Source organism: Rhinatrema bivittatum, unplaced genomic scaffold (assembly GCF_901001135.1).
Source record: "Rhinatrema bivittatum unplaced genomic scaffold, aRhiBiv1.1, whole genome shotgun sequence".
NCBI classification, from domain to species: domain Eukaryota; kingdom Metazoa; phylum Chordata; class Amphibia; order Gymnophiona; family Rhinatrematidae; genus Rhinatrema; species Rhinatrema bivittatum.
Genome location: NW_021820761.1, coordinates 142,544 through 164,425, shown reverse-complemented (window position 1 = coordinate 164,425; position 21,882 = coordinate 142,544). Strand labels below are relative to the sequence as shown.

Here is a 21,882-nt window from a genome sequence, read left to right as displayed (position 1 = left end):
TGCCCACTCCAGATTTCTATTTGGTAGGAAGGGGGCCCAGGGCTTTTGAGCATGGGCTGACAGTCCCCTGCATTCAGTGAAATCAGAAGATATATTGCTGGAGTAGAGCTCCTGAGGACTGGGGGTGAAACGCAGGTACCACTGTGTCTAGAGGTGGCATTAACCAAAATCCATCAATGGCCTGGGATACTTCCTTTCACAATATTTTAGTGAAACACACCCTCATCACCCATATTCTTGAAGGGGTGATGGGGGTGATGGGTGTTTTATATTGTTAAAATTGTATATTTTATATTATACTGCTTTCATACTATGCCTTGGGCTATTAACTGTAAAGATGGTTAATCAAATTTCAGCCATAAATTGGCCAGTGACTAACCAGGTTGTTTTGAAATTTCAGCTATGCAGCATTCAGGTTTTTCCTTCAAACAAATATAGCAAGCCACAGAATTCTATAATGAATAAGTTTATTGTCTTACAAAAATCATTGTCTAGAAATATGGGTATACAAGAAAAACAAAATATTTGTAGTTTAATGCCTGGTGGTCAACAGCCAGTATTTTTTTAAGAAAAAAAATTCACTCAGAAAAAAAGGAATCCTTCATACATGTTAAAGCTTGTAACCAAAACATACTGTATTATACTTCAAGCACATTGCAGATCAACATTTTGTAATAACACTGATTTATGATTACTGGATCTCAGTAATTCCATTGACTAGAGAGGTACATATATGAAATGAAAACCAAGGTTACTCACTTGTTCAACAGGTAAAATTAGATATCAAGTTTCAGCAATTGTCTTAGTAGTGTCTAAGGCACTTTCTGTAGTGTCAGGCTGTTTTCACCTGCTATATTAACAAATGATACTAACCTTATTGTAACACTGTTCAACAAAAACAAAACCTCTAAAAATGCACATTCACTGGCATGTCACCTTTCAGGCATATGGTATCCACTGCGAGCCTTAGTGAATGATATTGACATTTTAAAATCAAACAGAAATGGAACCAGTATTAAAGTGGAAGGGCTGGGCCATACGAGTTTTAGCTATATGCCAGCTTGTCCTCTTTAATACCCCTAATGTCTGCAAAATATCTTAAATCACACAGAATAGATTAATCACCAAGCATCTCTCAAGACACTTGCCAAAAGTTAATAAATTATTTTTTACATTTCCAAGCCCCTACTATTGTTTGTCTTCAGTTTGCAAAACCTGGAAATGTTATTTCACAAGAACAGTGCCTGCTAATTGTGACATGGGTGCACCTCCATGCAGGCTAACGGCGGCAGAGATTGAATCTTCTATAGCTGCGGGAAGAAGAGAGAGAGAGAATGACAACAGTTTATGGGTAACTGTATGGATACTACTCCAAACCTCCCTTCTAACCATTTAAGGCCTTTTCACAGTTTGCTTGCCGATTTGTTTTTCTTTTTCCCTAATTATAATGAACAAAAATAATACAAGCACAGTTTGGTCTTCACAAAATGTACCAACAGATTTGACACAGTGGAGGGCTGTAGGACTACAAAAGAGAAGGGAAAGGTACTGTATATGTACAACATAAACGCATGCATAGTAATGGCAAAATTCTCAGAATCATCAGCCCCCAATGACATTATGTGGGAATGACTTTTACATACAAGTCTCTTATCACATGATATTCTTATAAAATGGCTTTACAATGAATATCAGTAAAATAGATGCACTGAGCACAGACTCTTGTTTTTGTTTTAATATGTATATTTATATATAAAAAGCAATGCACCTATATTTAAAGCAGGGTAGAGTATTCTGAAACAAGGGAGACTTAAGACATTCACCACCAATTAAAAATTAGCCACAAAGCTTTAAAAGATTTTAATTTAGGCATGTTTATGGCTACAGGGCAGATTGGGCTGTCAGTTAAGTCTCTCTCATCCCACTATCTATTGAAAGTGTGTGTGTATTTTGGGGGTGCAGGGAGGGGGGGAGTGTCTGCACGCAATCTATTCTGTTGGAGCAGGGGGCGGTATTTCATTGGTGTCACTGGCTTTGCTTTCAGCATCGTCATCTGAGAGGTCCAGGGATGTGCCTTCAATCTGTAGCTGGCGCCTGCCCGATCGACTTGATGAGAAGGCGATGGGACCTCCTCTCCTAGTGCAAGAAAAATTAAAAATTAGTTCTTGGAGATCTAGAATGCATCATTTTTTGATCCTTGCCACAATAAGCCTTCCTTTTAATGAACCCCTGCCATACCTGAGCAATAGCAACATGTCAACTACATGCTTTTGGATTTGGGATAGGGTGCAGGTAGCAGACACTGGAATTTGTTCTCCCCCATCTAAAGATGCTTCATCAAGGCTATGTCTGTTAGCGTACTACAGTACACACACACCAGGTCTCTCTACAGAAATGATACAATAGCAGTTCTGTGGTGTATTTTCTTAAAAAGGATGCCAGGAAAATACTGCAGCTCTGTTCTTACCTTTCAAACTGCTGTAATTTTTTTCTTTGAAATATATAAACTACAGAACTCTGCAGAAACACGTAGCTGGAACTGTGTGCAGAACGATATCCTGATGCAGCGTGACAGCTACTCTTCACTGCTATCGCCAATGTTCAAGCAGTGGAGTCCTGGGACATGAGCTTAAACTTCTCTAAGCCATGTCTGTATGGTTTTTGGGTTTTTTTTTTTTTAAATGACAGTTTGGGAAATCAACCTAGCTCTCTAGGACATTCACTACATACTCCTATTTTATCCTTCAAGGGCACCCATGTTTTTAAGCTGCTTCTATTGCAACTTATGGCCATTTCTTCTTTACGCTGCCCTGGTCAGCTTTATTACTCCTCCAGGATAGAACTATGGACAACACTGAAGTATGAAGAGGCATGCATGCAATATAACCTGCGTCATTCCTTGAGGACCACCAAACATGTTTGTATTATATTCTTTAAATTTAAATCTGAGCCATGGCTTACATTTTCTGTAATGTAAAGAGATGCTGCCCCCAAGACTTGGCTCAAGTTAAAACTGCTAGCAAAAGGTTCTATATACTAGAGGAAAACGTTTTTAGTAGGATTACTTCAAAGTTGCTGTAATCAGATGATTTTACCTGTCACACACACACACAAACAAGGTAGAGGCAGCTTTGTATAGAATCACAAGAGTGAATTATGCGTATAGGGCATACACTTATTTTCTTCATAGAGTCAGACAGGTCATTCACTATCAAAGAACCCTAATAATATATCCAGGCATCTTAACTTTCAACGCTCAAACCTCTGTATGGAACAAGTGCTATAAGTCATTTTTTTCCCCAGGACAATCAAATCAACAAAAAACCCACCTCAATAATCTTATACTTATGTGGAAAAGACTGCTTTATAAATTTCAATATCTAATAGGTGAATGGTGATAATTTCATATATTCACGATTTTTTGGTACCATCCAGGTTACCCAATAGTAGACCAGTTATAATCATAAACAAACCACCAGCCACCCTTATTGTGTATTTACAGTGTCACAAAAAATATAAATATTTTTTTAAATAATTATTTGCAATAAAATCCTGTATTTAACTTCTTATCTCGCCATTAGCTGCAGTTGAAATCATCTGTATGACTTAGCTCGTCATTAGCTATATATTGAATTGTTCAAATTCTAATCTGTTACTTAGCTTTTTGTTCTCCCAACATGGCCAAGGTTCGGAATGAATCGTTCATCAGGGGCAGCAACATGATAAGAACCTCTTTTTTTGTAACAGCAGTGTTGTAGCAGCTCCAACAATAAGCTTCAAAAGCAGATTAGAATTTGAGCGATTCAATATATAGCTAATGGCGAGATAAGTTATACAGATGATTTCAATTGCAGCTAATGGCAAGATAAGAAGTTAAATACAGGATTTTATTGCAAAAATTTATAAAAACAAAATATTTGTGGCACTGTAAATACACAAAGGTGGTTATTGGTTTATGATTATAACTGGTCTACTATTGGGTAACTGGATGGTACCTAAAAATAGTGAATATATGAAATTACCACCATTCACCTATTAGATACTGAAATTTATAAAGCAGTTTTTTCCACATAAGTAAAGGAGACTATTGAGGTGGCTTTTTTGTTGATTTGATTTTGCTGTAGGATTAATCCACCTAGTGGAGATTTTTGATATGTCACTAAGGAACAGGACAGCAGAAGAGGGCATCTATGTTAGAGGCTGGAACGTCAAAGCCAGCATTCTTGCTGCTGTGAAGGGAAATGGCAATAGGCTGTTCCCCTATGTATATAGGAACTGTTTCCACACACAGGGGCCTATGTGCTAAAGGTTCTCTCTCATTTTGTGTCTATGAGTAGAGTGATTAGAACATAACATTTTCTTGGTACACAAGTAAAGATTTTCTTGGTTTAACACACCCAAGACAAAGTGCCTACAAATGCAAAACTGTGGGTGCTTTACAATAAGTTTGTAGGGGATGCCAGTGCCGTTTATGATATAAAATGGCACCTTAATGAACAAATGACTGGGTACAGGGTGCCTGCAGTGAGATTTTTCCTATTTTAAATACACTGAATAAATTATTGCTTTTAATATTCTGTAGGGGGCTATTTATCCTCAGAGATGAGCCCTAAACATTTCTAAGAGTCTTATTAACAAGGTAGCCAATGTAGAGATCCTTCTCCACTCAGTAAACTGATATTTTCTTTATCTATTTGGCCAAATGGCTTAACATGCCACTACATAGTCAGAATGCTTAGGCATGGCAAATGCCTCTTTACAGGTGCCATCTGCCAACAAATGTTAGCACTAACGATGGGAATCTCCATACTGAAATGGTGGGGCTGTGCTCAGCTTACCTTAGTCTGTTTTTCAAGGTGCTAACTTCACGGCTAAGAACTTCATTGGCTTCCGTGGAATCATCTAACTCACGCTGAAGCTTACGACGAGAAGCATTGGCACGCGTGGCCTCTTCCTCAGCTTCCTCAAGCTGGCGTTTCAACTGCTTCATTCTTGTGTTTGCCTTCTCCATCTAAGACAAGGTAAAACCACACAGAGCAAAATGTCTATTGCAAACTGTTAAAAACAATTTTTGAGTTGGTGTAAACAAGTCCTATCTTATGGAGGAGATAGAAGGAAAAAAAAATCTCTAGCTCCCTTTCAAGAACGTGATTTGTCAGAAGACTAATCACAAAACAGATGCATAGAGCACAAATCAATATGAATCTCTAAGCTACATAGTATCAGGTTAACAGACCATTGCAATAACCTTTGTGTTAAGAGCCTGTAAGCTGAATTTCATGGCACAGTTTTAATGCACAGGTGACATTTTTTAAATTCCTGATGCAGTAAGCTAATGAATCGTGAGTTAAATTGTGCTGAACGAATATTTTAACTCAGGGGTGGGGGAGGGTGAATGGGATAGAGCATATCTTTTGTTGTGCTCCTAATTTATCTGGCTATCTGGCCTTGGTTAGGCTTAAAAAATAAATGTGCTGTTGAGCCGTTACTGCTTGTCCTCATGGATAGGGGAGGGAGCCCCAGCAGTGGATCCAGAGTTAGAAATTTTACTCTACCTCTGGCCAGGAGTAAAGTTTCTAGTGTTAAGAAAATGTGCTCAGCTAGTGCACCTCTCTGCATTGGGAGGGAATACTAAATGCCCTCATTTGCATGGACTATCTGTGGAAGGGCGCTGAGCCGAGCACACATTTTTAAATGCATATTTTGTGCAGGTAGAACTCATTCCTGCATTGGGAGTAATGTTTACCTGCACAACATATGCACTGAAGCATAGGTAAAAATCACACATTCAGCTGAATGCACTTTATTGCATTGGCCTGCAAGTCAGTACTGTTCCTCCTCTTCTTTCACTACAAACATTGCTTTGCATAAAATATGTTCTTCTACAGAAATTAGTGGTTGTCCCACAAAAAACAGCTCTTGCATTATCCTTTACAAACCTGTTCTTTGTACTGGTCAGCATGACGCCGTTCATCCTCCACTTGCATGAACACTTCCTTTAACTTCTTCTCTGTACGACGCACCAGTTTATTGGCTGCTGCTCGTTCCCTAAGAAAACAGAATGTCAACCACTTATCCCTGTGGAATTCACAAAGTGGGCAACACAAACAGGTGCTGGGAACTTACCTCCTCTCAATCAGTAAAGTCCCCCCCCCCCCTTCTCTGCTATAATTTTGGGCTATACAGCATGTCCTGAAAGCATAAATACTATGACTGAGAACAGTGGAACAAGCCTCCAAAAGAAAACCTTGTTTTCTGCTCACTGGTATGTTGCTGAAGCCAACTAGAGTGGTGGAGAGGTAATTAATATTTTTGTTCATCACACCACTGTTTTTGGCTAGAAAGATCCAACAGCTCATATTTTTTGTTACAGCCTTAGTTTCTAAACCTTCAAGGTTCAGTATATGTCTGAGATAAGTGCTTTCTGCTACCAAACTATCCTCAATCTCAAGATTTAGAGGCCAAGCCCCATCCCAGGATATGGGGGGGGGGGGGGGGGGGAACCACAACACTGGAGGTGCTCCGCTCTGGGGAGGGGTACAAAGGCTGGTGAGCTCAACTGAAGCCAGGAAATGTCCTCCCACCAGTATTACCTTTTTTTTCTCCTGGGCTCTTGCATAGCCCTTCTGGTTTTGGCCCTCGGGAAGCTATGTTCTTGGTAGAGGGGTCACCGCTGCCTTGACTCTATAGCGGCTATGAAAGTAGAGTTGCTTACCTGTAACAGATGTTCTCTTAGGACAGCAGGATGTTAGTCCTCACACATGGGTGACATCATCAGATGGAGCCCAGCACGGAACTTTGATCTCAAAGATTCTAGAGCTTCTGCAGCTGTAGTCATCACCCTGCCCCCAAGGCAGAGTTTCCTCAGTTCATGATATTGCTAATACATGGAGAAACCAACTAACTCCCAGGGGAGGTGGGTTTCATGAGGACTAACATCCTTCTGTCCTAGGAGAACACCTGTAACAGGTAAGCAGCACTGCTTTCTTCTAGGACAAACAGGATGGTAGTCTTCACACATGGGTGAGTACAAAGCTACAGGCTGCTTGAGTAGGACAAAGCGGTAAACTGCATAATGCTGGAGCACCACCTCCATCCTTTGCCTGCGAGGCAGCCGACCCACCAGGCTGGAGAAGGGCTCTACAAGGAAAGCCAAGAAAAAGAGACAAATCCCCATGCGTAGCAGGGGAGTGATGCGAGTGCAAACAGAAAAAAACTGCACATCTCGGAAGACAGTACAAGCAGGGTTTCTGACAAAAAAGGTGGATCTAGATCCTCCTGGATACAGGAAGGACCCAGATGTAAACAAGAGACTCTAGGATGAAAACTGCACAGTTTCTGTTGGTGTGAAAAAAGCAACCAAAACACAAACTGTGACAAGAGCCCTCCAGAACAGACTGTAGACCACTGACAGCCAAAGGTCTAGAGAAGATTGCCCAGATATAGCTGGTAGGCCAAAAGGGCAGAAGAAACCCATGCCACACTTGAAAGAACAAGCAGCAAACCATGGCAGGGCCTCGGACAGACACTGCATGCCAAAGCATCAGATGTAGCCGACTGTGCAGGACAGTATCAAGGGTTTCAGGGGATGAGAGAATCCCTGAAACAGACTTCTAGCCCAAAAACTCCCGAGCAGGGAGATGAGATAGGTCTGAAACCTACTCAAGAGCACCCATCAGAACAGGTTCATCTATCCTGTCACAGTATCACGAGAGGAGCAGGAAGGCCCTTTGGGCAACCTAGAGAATGAGAAAAAAACTAAGGCAGTATTGGCCAGAGAATGGTGAAAATAAGTGGAAAATGTGGTGTATCCTTTCCTGCAGGTATACAGAGATATACCACGGGTGCCTTAGCTTTACGTCCCCTCCCCAATCCAATCGGAAGTCGGAAAGCGTGACGAACACAAGGAGGCAGACCCAAGGACTGTCGGGGCAAGCACAAGTCACCCGGTTGTTTATTAACCTCAAGCAAACAACTCACTCGCGAAACCAGCAGGGAGTAACCCATTGAGATTGAGTACTCAGTCTTCTTGAAACAGCGGAAACAGAGTGATTACCCCAGGGAAGAAACTTCCCCTCCTAAGGGAGCACATGACCCAGCAATGGACAACGGTTGCATGACCCAGGACTCCTCTGCCTGCAGATGGGGTGATCCTGAAAAAGGGAAAAAACAGCTTATATACTATTGTGAGCAAAGGGCAGTGCCTCTGTTGCGGGGTACTCTGCCCCCATCTCCCTCAGCCATGGACATGGCAATAGGGTGAAAGGCACAATCGCCCAGCTGATGGACAAACTCTCCTCACAGTTGAGAGTTTCACAGGCAAGAATGACTGATAATAGCGATCCTTAAGGAGGACTCTCACTGAGTCCAGCAGATTCCAAAGTGACTCCCGAATAGGGGGAAAGCTGGAGGGTCACCCGGGAGCAACACTGGACAGGCTCCCTCATGGATAGACCTGCTGCATCAAAGCGCCCAAGGGAGAATGGTATTCTTGACTATTCTTGGGGCTGGTGCCAGTCCAGTGCCATTCCTTGTTCAGGATGCCTAATCTGTCCCAACTGCACAAGCTGCGTGTCAACACCACAATAACTCCAGCGGAGTGAAGAGAACAGTGTGACAATGGCGTCCCCAGCACCACTGGCACTCTTGGTTAGATAAGGTGGAGTTCTATGGCATCGTCCCCTTCAGTGCCGGAGAATGTTCAAGAAGGCAGGCCATAGAAACTGTGGCAGAACCGGCTCACCTACAAGACCCACAGGGAATGACTGCAGTGAAGTCCCTGGAGAGCACAGGTGCTTATGGAGAACTGCGGACATGTCCTGTGATCTATAAGCAGTTTGCCGGTAAATAGCTCCATTCCTAGCGCCACAGCTGCCCACAGATGTCAATCACCTGGGAGCCCTGACACCCGAAGGTATGAACCAAAGAAGCCATGAGCATCTGTAGGGAGAGGCCCTGCAGCCCCCTGACAGGTTATAGATATCAAAAGGAATCATTAGTGCTGAGAGCAATTTCCCTCGGCTCCCCAGTTTATCTGATGGTGTTGATGCTGCGAGCTTGATGGCCTCACAAGCATTACGATTGATGAAAGCCTCGCTAGCGCCCATTAATTTTGATGGTGTGCGCATTTTGGCAAGACGCCCAACACTGGGATGTTGGCTAAAGGGGCAGTTCTGCGCTTCCCAGTGCTCTGTAGTAGACACCACCCAGGAGCCCTGAGGGCACTGGGCCACTGTGTATAGATGCACTAGCGCACCAGAGTGCCTCAAGTAGATGGCGACCCCTGAACTCAATCCGTAAGAGGCCAAGAATGCTTGCCCTCCCGAGGGCTGCAGCGGCCATGTGGGGCTTCAGAGAGTCCTGGTGGTCGATGGTCACAGTGGCAACAAAGTCGCTCAATGGCGAATCCAGTGCCTGGTTGGTGGGGTTTGATGTAGTCAAGGTGGTAATGAGAGGCATCGGTCGTATTGGGGCAGCACCTCATTGCGATAGCATTGAGATCATGCTGGCATCAAGGTCGCAACTTCAACGACCTAGTGGGGTCGACAGCATCGATGGCTTGCCTCTGCTTCGACTTGGCCAGCCCCTAGGACGGCCAATGACACACCATGATGGATCAAGGCCGTCGTTGGCCTCAAGGGCTCTGCGGGCATCGAGAGCACAGCGGCATTGATGGTACTGCTTTCACCACAGCACCGAGTGCAGTGAGGGTACCGAGGCAAAGTGAGCTGTGAGGGCACAGAGTGCACTGTGCCAAAGGGTCAAGTGCCTGGAAGGCACCGTGGCCTTGAGTGCATCATGTGCATCAAAGGCACTGTGTCAATGAGTGAGCTGCATCATGGCACAGAGGCCTCGATACCAAACCAGTGCAGCGAGATTCCAGTTCCACAGATATCAATGGCACCTCTTCCCTTTCTTTACATTCCTAACAAAAAGATTAGTTGCTCTTATATCTCCTTTTAGTTTTGCCCACTGCCCTTCTATTTCTCCATCCAGCTAATGACTCCTTGAAGTACTCCTGCATTTTGAGAAAGTTAGTTTTCCTCAATTCTAGGACCCTGGCCTTCATTGCTTGCTTCCTAATATTGAACCACACCAACCCGGTAGTTACTGGTTCCCAAACGATCATCCACTACAACATCAGGAATACTATCCCTGTTGGTAAGCACCAGGTCCAGTATCGCCCACTCCTGTGTGGGTTCTGTTACCAGTTGACAGAACAGACCTCCTTGCAGAGAATCCAGATCTCCCTGTTTTCCTAGAAGATACTGCAGTTGGGATGTCACAATCAATATCTGGAAGATTAAAAACCTATAGTCCTCAAGATTTTACAGACCTCTAATTGTATCCCCTACTCAGCTGTTTTTTCTCCAAGCTGAAGAGCCCTAACCTTTTTTAGCCCTTCCTCATAAGAGAGCCACTGCATTCCCTTTACCATTTTGGTCCCCCTTCTCTGTACCTTTTCCAGTGCAACTAACTTTTTTGAGATGTGGCGACCAGAATTGCACACAGTTCTCAAAGTGCAGTCTCACCATGGAGCGATATAAAGGTATTACGACATTCTCCATTTCACATTATGTGTATTTTGCAACTTAATAATTTTAAACAAGTATATAATGGTCTTAAATATTTAGCCATTCATTTTTTTGATTATATTTCTTGAACAATGTTTTACTGTGAGGTCCCTGCCACTCAAATGCTTCAAGATTCCTTTCTTAAATGGTCACCATTACACTTTATGTGGTGGGGACATTTAGACAATTAAAATGGTGATTGCTTACAGTCTTCTCTATCATACCAATTTTTTTCTCATGTACCTTTTATAAGAAATTAGTTCAGATGTTATCTAATTCCTTGTGGAACAATAAACTACCCAAAATTGTGCTAAGCTTAACTCTAGTAGGGAGAATGATCGCATAAACTTCCCTAATTTTTTTGGTTATCACCATGCCTTTACTCTGCAACAGGGATATCACTGGATGCGGAATATTTTGGATATTCACAACCACCCCTGTTGCTTGGGAGTTGAACATTTAAACACAATCTTTTCCTCTTGAAATTTTAGCTGGTATGATGTTCCCTTGCTCCTTTCTGGAGTTTTCTATAATTCATTCTACTTATAGGACCTATTCTGTATTTGATAACTTGCATGCATCTTTCTCTCCTAAATGGAAATTTTCTCGATTCTCCTTTCCTGGTATCACACATGTTAAAATGAATAGAAGTGTGAACTGGAGAATTTGGCAGAGATGTAGGTTATGGTTTTTGCAACAATTAGTGATGGATGCCAAATTGCTCCTGGTTTGTCTCTTTAGTTTCACAACTGGGTTTACCTGCCTCTCAACATTACCATCAGTTGCAGCTTCAAAACTGTATTAGATATGGAACTGTAACTTTGAATTATTTAGACTATTTTCCTTAACTAACATGCCTATACCGGGATTTAGGCCCGTTTGGACATCTTGCTTCCAACTTATATAAAGTTATAAAGTGAGCTAAATTTTCTATCCACTTTGGATTACAGAATACCTGGCTTTCTGAATTGGATTGCTCAGATAAAGATGTTTATTGGATTTGTTGAACTCTACCATATGTATTTCCCTATCATCAAGAATTACTGAAAATCTGTTTTTTGTTATGCATCGTGCTGTACAGACACCATAGAAATTATTTAGAGGAGGGCTCTTAAAAGGACACCAATGTTTGACCTGTGTTACACCTAAAGGAGAAATTACTCCTTACTTGATAATTTCCTTTTTTTTTTTTTTTTTTTTAAATTAAGACAGGTTAATCCATGGCCAGTTGGTTATGCACCTCTCCCAGCAGATGGAGACTGAGCAAAGCTGATGTCATGGTGTATATATATATCCCTGCACTGACATCATCCTGCTGGTATTCTCTACAAAAGCCAACTGTAGACACCTAAACAGAGTTTAGTTAAATTTTATTGATTGTATTACTGCAATTTGTTTTACCTATGTATTATGTTTTATACTCTGGATTTTAATACGTCTTACGATGTGAACCGATATGAAGTTTTACGAATATCGGTATATAAAAAGTGAATGAATAAATAAATAAAATAAACAAACAATACATGATCATAACTATTAGACAACCATTCAAACAATCAGTTAAAAGTAAAATTGAGTTCTGACAAGGAATGTAATATTAATCTAGGGCCTGGATTTGACACTTACCGAGTCATTGGGGTAACGTGAACTGTAGAAGCCATGTGTCTTAGCAAGGTTAGCAGGTGATGAGCTGTAGTAGTGCGGAGAGTCTGTATTGCTTTTGCTAAGGTTGACAGTGTGTGTGCTCGGTCCTTCGGGAGGAACGTCCTGGCTTGAATGGTGTTGAGATCTGCTCCAATGAACGAGAGGGAGCGTGAAGGAGTCAGATGTGATTTGGGATAGTTTATGAGAAACCCCAAGTATTGTAGTAGGTATATGGTAATATGGAGGGATTGAAGTACTATCTCCTTGGATGGACTTCTGAGCAGCCAATCGTCTAGATATGGATAGACGTGGATACTGCACTGCCTTAGGTAAGCTGCTACTACTGCCAGGCATTTTGTGAATACCCGAGGTGCTGACGCTAGGCTGAATGGCAGCACTTGGTATTGGAAATGTCTGTGACCTACTATGAATCTGAGGTATTTTCAATGAGGAGGGTACATGGCTATATGGGCATATGCCTCCTGAAGATCTAGAGAGCAGCCAATCTCCCTTTTGTAGGAGAGGGAGCATGGTGCCCAAGGTAACCATCCTGAACTTTTCCTTGTTGAGATGTTTGCTTAGGGCACAGAGGTCCAGAATAGGACGTATGCGGCCTGACTTTTTTGGAATCAGAAAATATCGAGAGTAGAATCCTTTCCCTCACTGCAGTCGGGAACCGGTTCCACGGCATTGGAGCGCAAGAGGATTGCGAGTTCTGCCTTGAGAAGTGGAGTATGGTCAGTTAAACTCCACACTGGACGTGGTGGAGAGTCCGGTGGTAGTGTAAGGAAGTTTAGATGGTAACCGATGGGAAAGATAGAGGCACCGAGGACGGCAGTGGCAGCAATGGTCGTCGGTGTTTGATGGTCGTCGGGGTGGAAGTAGACCCGATGGTCCTGGAATCTGCTCTGGCATCGGTGGAGGCTCTTCCTCATCTGAAGACAAGGGAATTGGGATTGGTGCAGATTCAGGAATCGATGGCTTCGGAGGCGCCACTGGTCCGGAAGGAATGGGCACCGATGGAATTGCACCGATCAAAGTATCCAATCGCTCGAGGAGTGGAGCCACATGGTAGGCACCGGATCAGGCGTTGGCATGAGAGTCGGTGCCGGTGGCGACTGGAATCCACGAACACCTTGGACCATCTAGTGCCTCTTGGACCATCTAGTCCAATTCCTCCTGGAAAGCTGGTGTTGGCAACATAGCAATCAGGGTTGGAGGCTGAGTAGGCATTGCTGGAGGGTCCACAGGAATTTGTGGAGTCTCTGCTCCCGGCACCGGTGCAGGTGGGGAACACCTCAGTGACCTGGGTCCAGAGGAGGATGGGGGCTCCTCTCCCCGGGACTTCTTGGGCGGTGGTTCCGTTGATGCCGATGGCTTGTCAGTGCAGGCATCGGATGAAGGCTCACGTCTGTGTCAATGACTGTGCTTTTCTCGATGCTCCTTCTCTGGCACAGAGGATGTCGATGCCTTTGAGTGCGAAGATGCCAGTGACGGCCGGTCACTGGTGTTGAAACATGATGGTGACGGAGTCGAGGAAGAACACAGCTTTCGACTCTGTGCACTCTTGGCTGGAGTAGACTGAGAAGAGCACTTAGATTTGAAAAGGTGTTCCATTTTCTAAGCGGGCCCAGTGGCCTTTTGGAGTCATTTGGGCGCAACTGGTGCACCATTGGACGTCATGGGAAGGCCCCAAGCATAAGACGCAGACATCATGAGGGTCTGTAATGGACATAGTCCTTGGACACTCAGGGCACTTCCGAAAACCAGTCGCCATTTTGACAAAAAGGGGCGGCGTGCGGTCGTCAGGCACCGATGGAAGCACCGCTGCGAACTGACCACAAGAAAGAGGTAAAAACTTACCGGCATTATCGGAGGACGGCGGTCAATGGGGGACCCTGGGACGGGGAAAAATTTTGAAAAATATAAGGAAAAAGTTCAGTGAGGAAAAAGTTGTGAGAAATTCTCACAGGGTCCCTAAGAACCGCGAGGCAACTGCTGCGGGGGAAAAAAAAAAAAAAAAGAGACTGAAGGGGGGACCTCTGCTGGATGCAGCGTTAGTGGCATTCTCCGTGTGCCAGTCAAAGTTCTAGAAACTTTGACAAAAGTGTTTATTTATTTATTTAGAAACTTTTATATACCGGTATTTGTGGGGACATCATACCGGTTCACATAGTAACTGAAAGATTGGAAAATACATTGCAACAGGGGAATGTAACTGGGCGGGGGAAGAACAGAAAGGCAGTAGGAAGGATAGGAGAACAAGAAGGTAATAACCAAAACAATTTACAATGAAAGTCTCCTTAATAAGGAGGTTACCTGAAAGGGGACTGCGAGGGGGAGTGGAAGGAGTTATTCTGTGTAAGCATGGTTGAACAGGAGAGTTTTTAATTTCTTTTTGAATTTAAATGCACAGGGTTCAAGTCGCATGTGGACAGGTAGTGTATTCCAGAGAACGGGCCCGGCAATAGAGATGGCACGGTCTCGGGTGGAGGAGAGATGTGCCTGTTTCAAGGATTGAACGTGTAGGGTGCCTTTGTTGGTAGATCTGGTGGCTCGGGTGGACAGGGGGGCAGTGAAAGGGAGGTCGAGCCAGTTGGAGTTGTGGGTGTAAATGGACTTGTGAATTATGGTCAGAGTTTTGTAGTGTATACGGGACATTATGGGGAGCCAATGTAAATCCTTGAGGATGGGGGTAATATGGTCATGTTTGCGTGTGTTTGTAATGAGTCTTGCAGTAGCATTTTGCAGAAGTTGAAGGGGTTTGATAGAAGACAATGGGAGCCCTAAGAGGAGGGCATTACAGTAATCTAGTTTGGAGGTGAGGGTAGCTTGGATCACTGTGCGGAGGTCATGGGCGTAGAGCAGGGGTCTGAGTTTCTTTAGTACATTTAGCTTGAAGAAGCCAGTTTTGAGGATGGAGTTGATGTGAGGTTTCATACTTAGGTTGGGATCAAGAAGGACTCCGAGGTCTCTAACGGAGGGTTGAGCTGTGAGGAGGTTAAGTTTAGGGTCGTTAGGTAGGAGGTCAGGGGGGGTGCGAGGAGATGTGAAGGAGTTCCGTTTTGTTGGTGTTGAGAGCAAGCTGAAGGTTGGTGAGGAGGGCGTTGATGGCAGCAAGGCACTTTTCCCAGTGCTCGAGGGCGTCAGATATGGAGTTGTGAATGGGAATGATGATCTGTACATCATCAGCATAAAGGTAGAATTTGAGTTTAAGGTCAGTGAGGAGGTGGCAGAGGGGAGTGAGGTAAATGTTGAATAGGGTAGATGAGAGTGATGAGCCTTGCGGGACTCCTTGTTGTAGGGGGTATGAGGCAGATAGGTTGTTTCCAATTTTCACAGAGAACTTTCTGTTAGAGAGATAGGATTTGAACCAAGCAAGAGCTATTCCTGAGATGCCGATGCTTTCTAGCCGTGTCAGGAGGTGGTGGTGGCTGATGGTGTCAAAGGCCGCTGAGATGTCAAGAAGGGCGAGGAGGTAACTGTGGCCTTGTCCCAGACCTCTGAGGAGATAGTCAGTGAGGGAGAGCAGTAAGGATTCGGTGTTGAAGTGCTTCCTGAATCCAAATTGGGAGACATGGAGAATATCATGGTTTTCTAGGTAGTCCATGAGTTGTGAATTTACCACCTTTTCCATAAGTTTGGAGATAAAAGGGAGATTGGAAATGGGGCGGAAGTTGGAAGGATCTTTGGGGTCTAGAGAGGGTTTCTTGAGGAGGGGTTTGACAACAGCGTGTTTGAGGGAATCTGGGACTATCCCGTGGGTGATGGAGCAGTTGATAATCTCAGCTATGGTGCTGGATATGCTGTTGGGAATGGCTATTAGCGCTTTGGTGGGAATGGTGTCGTTGGGATGAGAGGCAGGTTTAAGTTTTCGGAGGAGGCCTGTAATTTCTTTAGAGGAGGTAAGATCCATTGTGGCCATTGAAGGTTGGGACAGGGAGGGGATCAAGGGTGGGTTAGTAGGGGGGGGACGGGTTGGTGGGGGGAAAATCTGGAGAGAAGGTTGGAGATTTTGTTTTTGAAATAATTGGCCAGTTCTTCACATTTGGCCACGGCCTCGGAATCTGGGATAGTGGGGAGGACAGGGGTGGTGAGGCTGGCGACGTAGGAGAAAAGAACTTTGGGGTTGAAATTATAGTCATGAATTTTTTTACCATAAAAGTCTCGCTTGTGTTTGAGAGTAGACTGCCTATATGTGTGTAAGGCTGTTTTGTAGATGGAGGAATGTTGCGGGGTTGGGTCCTTACGCCATTTTCTTTCTTTTTGTCTGAGATTGGCTTTTAGGGTTTTTAGTTCCTGGGTGTACCATGGCTTATAGGGTTTTGCTGCGGTGTTTATGATACGTTCGGTGATTGGGCATAATTTGTTGGCAATGTCTTCTGTGAGGCTATGCCAGGATGCTAGGGCTGTGTCTGGGTCTGAGCAGATAAGCCTTGGTAGGGATGAGGCTAGTGCATCGGTTAGTTCGTCGCTAGGGCAGGTTTTTCTGGAAATGATGGTGGTTTGAGCAGAATGGTTAGTTGGGAGGGGTTTCTTCAAAGTGAGACGGCTTTCAATGAGGTAGTGGTCAGACCAGGGCACTGGGGTGCAGGTGGGTGGGTTGGCGGTTTGGAAATTGGAGTTAATAAACATTAGGTCCAACGTGTGACCAGCTTTATGAGTTGGCGATGCTATAATTTGTCAGAAGCCTAAGGCAAGGAGGGATTGAATGAAATTTTCGCAGGATGCAGTAGGAGGGTGTGAGTTAGCGTGGAGATTAAAATCTCCAAGGATGATGGAAGGTGTATCAGTATTTATCCATTCTATAAAAAATTCAATTAGGGGGGAGGGATTGGACTCGAGGATGGTAGGGGGGGCATAAACTAGACATAATTGGAGGGTATCTGCTTTAAAGAGGCCGATTTCAAGTTTGGGTGGGGCTGCTATACTGATGAGTTTAAGGTTAAGATGTTTCTTGGCTGCTAGGAGAATTCCTCCACCTCTTTTTTTAGGTCGGTGGATGGGGAAGATGTCATAGAGGGAGGATGGGAGTTGGTTTATGAGGACGGTATCTGATTCTTTGAGCCATGTTTCTGTAACTGCACAGATGTCTGGGGTGCAGTCTGTAAGCATGTCATTGAGGATTAGTGTCTTTTTAGATATGGATTGGGCATTCATGAGTATGATGGAGACGGTGGTGAGACCAAGGAGCTGAGTCAGGGGTGAGGTGAGGATGGGGATAAGGGATTTTCGGCGGGAGGCTGGGTGGCGGGGAAGGAGGGGAGGGGGAGGTAGTCTAGAGTGAGGGTAATGGATGCGAGGGATTGGGTAAGCAGCCATGTTGGTGCCCTTGGTAGTCAGGTAGGAGTGGTAGGCGTAGGAGGAATGGTAGGTACCTTAAGGTACCTTAAAAGTCAGGTGGCAAGGGAGGTACAGGGGGAAAAAAGGGGGGAGCCTGGTAGAAGAGTAGGTCAGCAAGTTTCGGCTGTGTGAATATCAGCAGATTACGGTTAGTAGCAATATGGTACATAATGTAACAACATGGTACACAATGTTAAACAGGATAGAGGCACAGAGTAGACAGCACTTTAAGTTGCTCACCGCAGGCGAGTGTCCATGTGGAGTGGTAGTGGAAGAAGTGGTTGCAGAAGGGAGCTTGTGAGGATGTAGGTCCAGTTGCATGTGTTTCTGTTTGTGGCTGAGGGGAGCAAATTAGCAGGATAGCGTTTCTTAGATTCCCCCGGTTAGCAACTCTAGCGTTCTCTCTCAGGTTGTGTGTCTTTCTCTCTCTCACTCCGTCTAGTTCATCCCCAGGCTATGTGTCGCAGCAGGAGGTGGAGAGGAGAAGCCGCAGACATGAAGCAGAGGGTAGAGATGCTTCAGGACACTGCGTGTGGGGATGCCGAGATGTTGGTGGCGGTGGGTTAGGCGCGGCACTAAGGTGCGGCACGAAGGGGCGCACAAAGGGGCAAGCCCCTTTGTCGCGCTCCTTCGGCGCGCGACGCGCGACGCCAGGGAGTGCAGGAGGCTTTAATCCTGCTCGTCTCGTGGCGATGACGTCACCCCTGCGCCCAGCGGGGCGGATCTCGGCGCGGCGGGTCCGGTGGGGGTGGGGGCTCGGGGCCCGGCAGGTGAGGCAGGCCGGATCGCGGGTGGAGGCAGGCCGGAGCGAAGCGTGGTCTCAGGACCGTGAGGTAAGTCCGATCGGGTCGAAGACTGGCTGGTGGCCGGAGTGGGAGCCCGATTGGGGAAGGCGGAACAAAGAGGCCTTACCCCGACGGGCTTTCAGCGCCGGCTGCGCGGGCCCAGTTCACCGCCGATCCCGATGAGAAGAGGAGGACGCCGGGGACTGCAGGAGGCTTTAATCCTGCTCGTCTCGTGGCGATGACGTCACCCCTGCGCCCAGCGGGGCGGATCTCGGCGCGGCGGGTCCGGTGGGGGTGGGGGCTCGGGGCCCGGCAGGTGAGGCAGGCCGGATCGCGGGTGGAGGCAGGCCGGAGCGAAGCGTGGTCTCAGGACCGTGAGGTAAGTCCGATCGGGTCGAAGACTGGCTGGTGGCCGGAGTGGGAGCCCGATTGGGGAAGGCGGAACAAAGAGGCCTTACCCCGACGGGCTTTCAGCGCCGGCTGCGCGGGGCCCAGTTCACCGCCGATCCCGATGAGAAGAGGAGGACGCCGGGGACTGCAGGAGGCTTTAATCCTGCTCGTCTCGTGGCGATGACGTCACCCCTGCGCCCAGCGGGGCGGATCTCGGCGCGGCGGGTCCGGTGGGGGTGGGGGCTCGGGGCCCGGCAGGTGAGGCAGGCCGGATCGCGGGTGGAGGCAGGCCGGAGCGAAGCGTGGTCTCAGGACCGTGAGGTAAGTCCGATCGGGTCGAAGACTGGCTGGTGGCCGGAGTGGGAGCCCGATTGGGGAAGGCGGAACAAAGAGGCCTTACCCCGACGGGCTTTCAGCGCCGGCTGCGCGGGCCCAGTTCACCGCCGATCCGTAATAGGGCTTCATCGATGATGTCACCCATATGTGAGGACTACCATCCTGCCTGTCCTGGGAGAATGTTCCTTTCCCCACCTCAAGATGGATTGACTGGAGGTAAGGATCTCCCGTAGATCCTGGAAGAAGTTCCCTCTCATAAAGAGCAACACTTTCATAGTAACAAAGTAAATGACAGCAGATAAAGATCAAAAGGCCCATCCAGTCTGCCCAGCAGTAATTGTATGTGCATTTACTCATGGAACCAACCCCCTATCTCACTGTGTCCCCTTAAATAATACAAGGGGGCATTTGTATCAAGTCAAGTTCAGTGAGCAAGCAAAGCGATAAAACGTAAGGGAATATTACTGGCAAATATTATATAATAAACCATATTACAGAGAAGTGACATGAATGTCTTCTTAATGATCTAAGGATTTATCATCAGTTGGCGACTGGTCATGATAAACTTGTGATTGTTGTACTGGATGGTTGGAGGAAAGCTATTTCAGGGGTGAAAGCGGTGCAGGAATCCCTAGCGCATTTATGGAGGCGGGGGGGGGGGGGCGGTCAGATTCCCCTAGGAATGCAGAGTTTAGGAGAGCTTTTGATAAACAGCCATTGTGTGTCCCTTAGGCCTGCACCACAGGAGAAAAGCCTTGTGCAAAAATAGCACAACGGGGGGGGGGGGGGGAAGGGGCATCCAGCCCTGAGAAGGAAGAAGTGGGGGAAGGGGGGAGAAAGCAAAAAGAATCAATTAGCCACAGCCTCAAGAGAATTTCAACCCCCAAGGGAGTTGGAGCTCCTCACATTCTGAGGAACCCTGAGGCTATCTGATTCTACTGCCTTCCTCCTTGGGTTCTACCAGAACCTCCAAAGGATGCTCAACTGGGAACCCTCCAAACACTGCGCCAATCCAGCTATGTCCTCATCTACTGGAGACAAATACTGACAAGGCTGTCTGCTACACAAGCTCATCTACTGTGAGTGATACTACAGAAAACTTTTAGTTCTCAAACTGTCTGCTAGCAGGGAAGCATATTCATATTCATCTGGACTAATATAGCAGGGTGATACACGAGACAGACACATACTGGGAAAGTGTGCAAGCTTTGTAAGGGTGTTAGTCATATTTATCAATTTCTCCCTAGATAATGCAAATATAATGAATGATTTAGCATAAACCTTTAGAACAGGGGTCGGGAACCCATGGCTCGCGAGCCAGATATGGCTCTTTTGAGGGCTGCATCTGGCTCGCAGACAAGTGTCGCCATACTTCGCGGTTCCCCGCTGACCCAGCTGCTCCCCGGTCCTCCGCCGCCCGGGCTTAAAATGCTGTCAGCCCGGGCGGAACGCGGCAGGACAGCTGGAGTCAGCGGCACCGGCGTGCTCTCTTCTCCTCCCCCCCCCCCGCGGCCCGGAAGAGGAAGTGGAGAGCATCGGGTGCCTGCGCGGGAAGAAGAGACCACACTAGCGTGGTCTCTTCTTCCGCGCAGGCACCCGATGCTCACCACTTCCTCTTCCGGGCCGCGGGGGGGAGGAGAAGAGAGCACGCCGACTGGAGTCATCTGGGTGCCTGCGCGGGAGTCATCGGGTGTCAGCCGGGTGCCAGCGCTGGAGTCATCGGGTGCCTGCGCGGGTCTTCCCGCGCAGGCACCCGATGCTCTCCACTTCCTCTTCCGGGCCGCGGGAAGAAGAGAGCACGCCGGTGCTCTCTTCTTCCCGCGGCCCGGAAGAGGAAGTGGAGAGCATCGGGTGCCTGCGCGGGAAGACCCGCGCAGGCACGCTAGTGTCCGACGGGAAGAAGACTGCAGCGCGGCTCGGAGGAAAAGGAAAATCTTCAACCGCGGCCGATGGGACTCCGCCTTCGCCTCCGCGAGGGCTGAAAATGAAGGAGGTTAGCGTTGGGAGGTGGCTGCTGCTGCCGCGAGTTCCTGGGGGGGGGGGGGGGAAGGGGGAGAGAGAGAGAGTGAATGAGCGAGCAAGCATGTGTGTTTGAGATCCTGTGTGTGTGAGTGAGAGATTGCATGTATGTGAATGATTGAGAGCCTGTATATGTGAAAGAGAGTATGTCTGTGATTGAGATCCTGCCTGTGAGAGAGAGAGCATGAATGTAAGTTTACCATTGGGAACCTGTATGTGTAAGTTTGTAATTGAAAACCTGTTTGTTTGAAAGAGTATGTGTGTATGATTGAGATCCTTTGTGTGTGAGAGAGATCATGTGTATGTATGATTAAGAGCCTGTGTGTATAAGTAAGAGAGAGATCATGTGTGTCTGTGTCTGATTGACAGCTGGTTTAGGTGATGGAGCATGTGAGTATGTGATTGAGAGCCTGTGTTTAAATGAGAGAGAGAGACCATGTGTGTCTGTGTGATTGAGAGCTGATTTAGGTGAGGGAGCATGTGAGTATGTGATTGAGAGCCTGTGTTTAAATGAGAGAGAGAGACCATGTGTGTCTGTGTGTGATTGAGAGCTGATTTAGGTGAGGGAGCATGTGAGTATGTGATTGAGAGCCTGTGTGTAAATGAGAGAAAGAGAGGACATGTTTGTAAGCATGTGAATGAGAGTCTGTGTGTGAGAGAAAAGACAGCATGTATTTATGTGATTGAAAGCCTGTGTGTGTGTAAGCGTGAAAAGATAGACAGCATGTGTGTAAATGTGTAATTAAGAGCCTATATAAGTGAGAGAGAAAAAACATTTGTATATGTGAGTG

At 46.3% G+C, this 21,882-nt stretch overlaps 1 protein-coding gene across 1 annotated transcript in view; it reads right to left on the bottom strand.

Annotated features, from left to right (window-relative positions):
* Nucleotides 1-1,931: 1,931 nt before the first annotated feature.
* Nucleotides 1,932-21,882, bottom strand: part of LOC115082090 (myosin-10-like) — a gene marked incomplete at its 5' end in the record, with an annotated part of 159,599 nt that continues 139,648 nt past the window's right edge. The window contains 3 exon segments of the mRNA XM_029586357.1: nucleotides 1,932-2,136; nucleotides 4,839-5,011; nucleotides 5,940-6,048. Of these exon segments, the coding sequence (XP_029442217.1) occupies nucleotides 1,989-2,136; nucleotides 4,839-5,011; nucleotides 5,940-6,048 (430 nt within the window).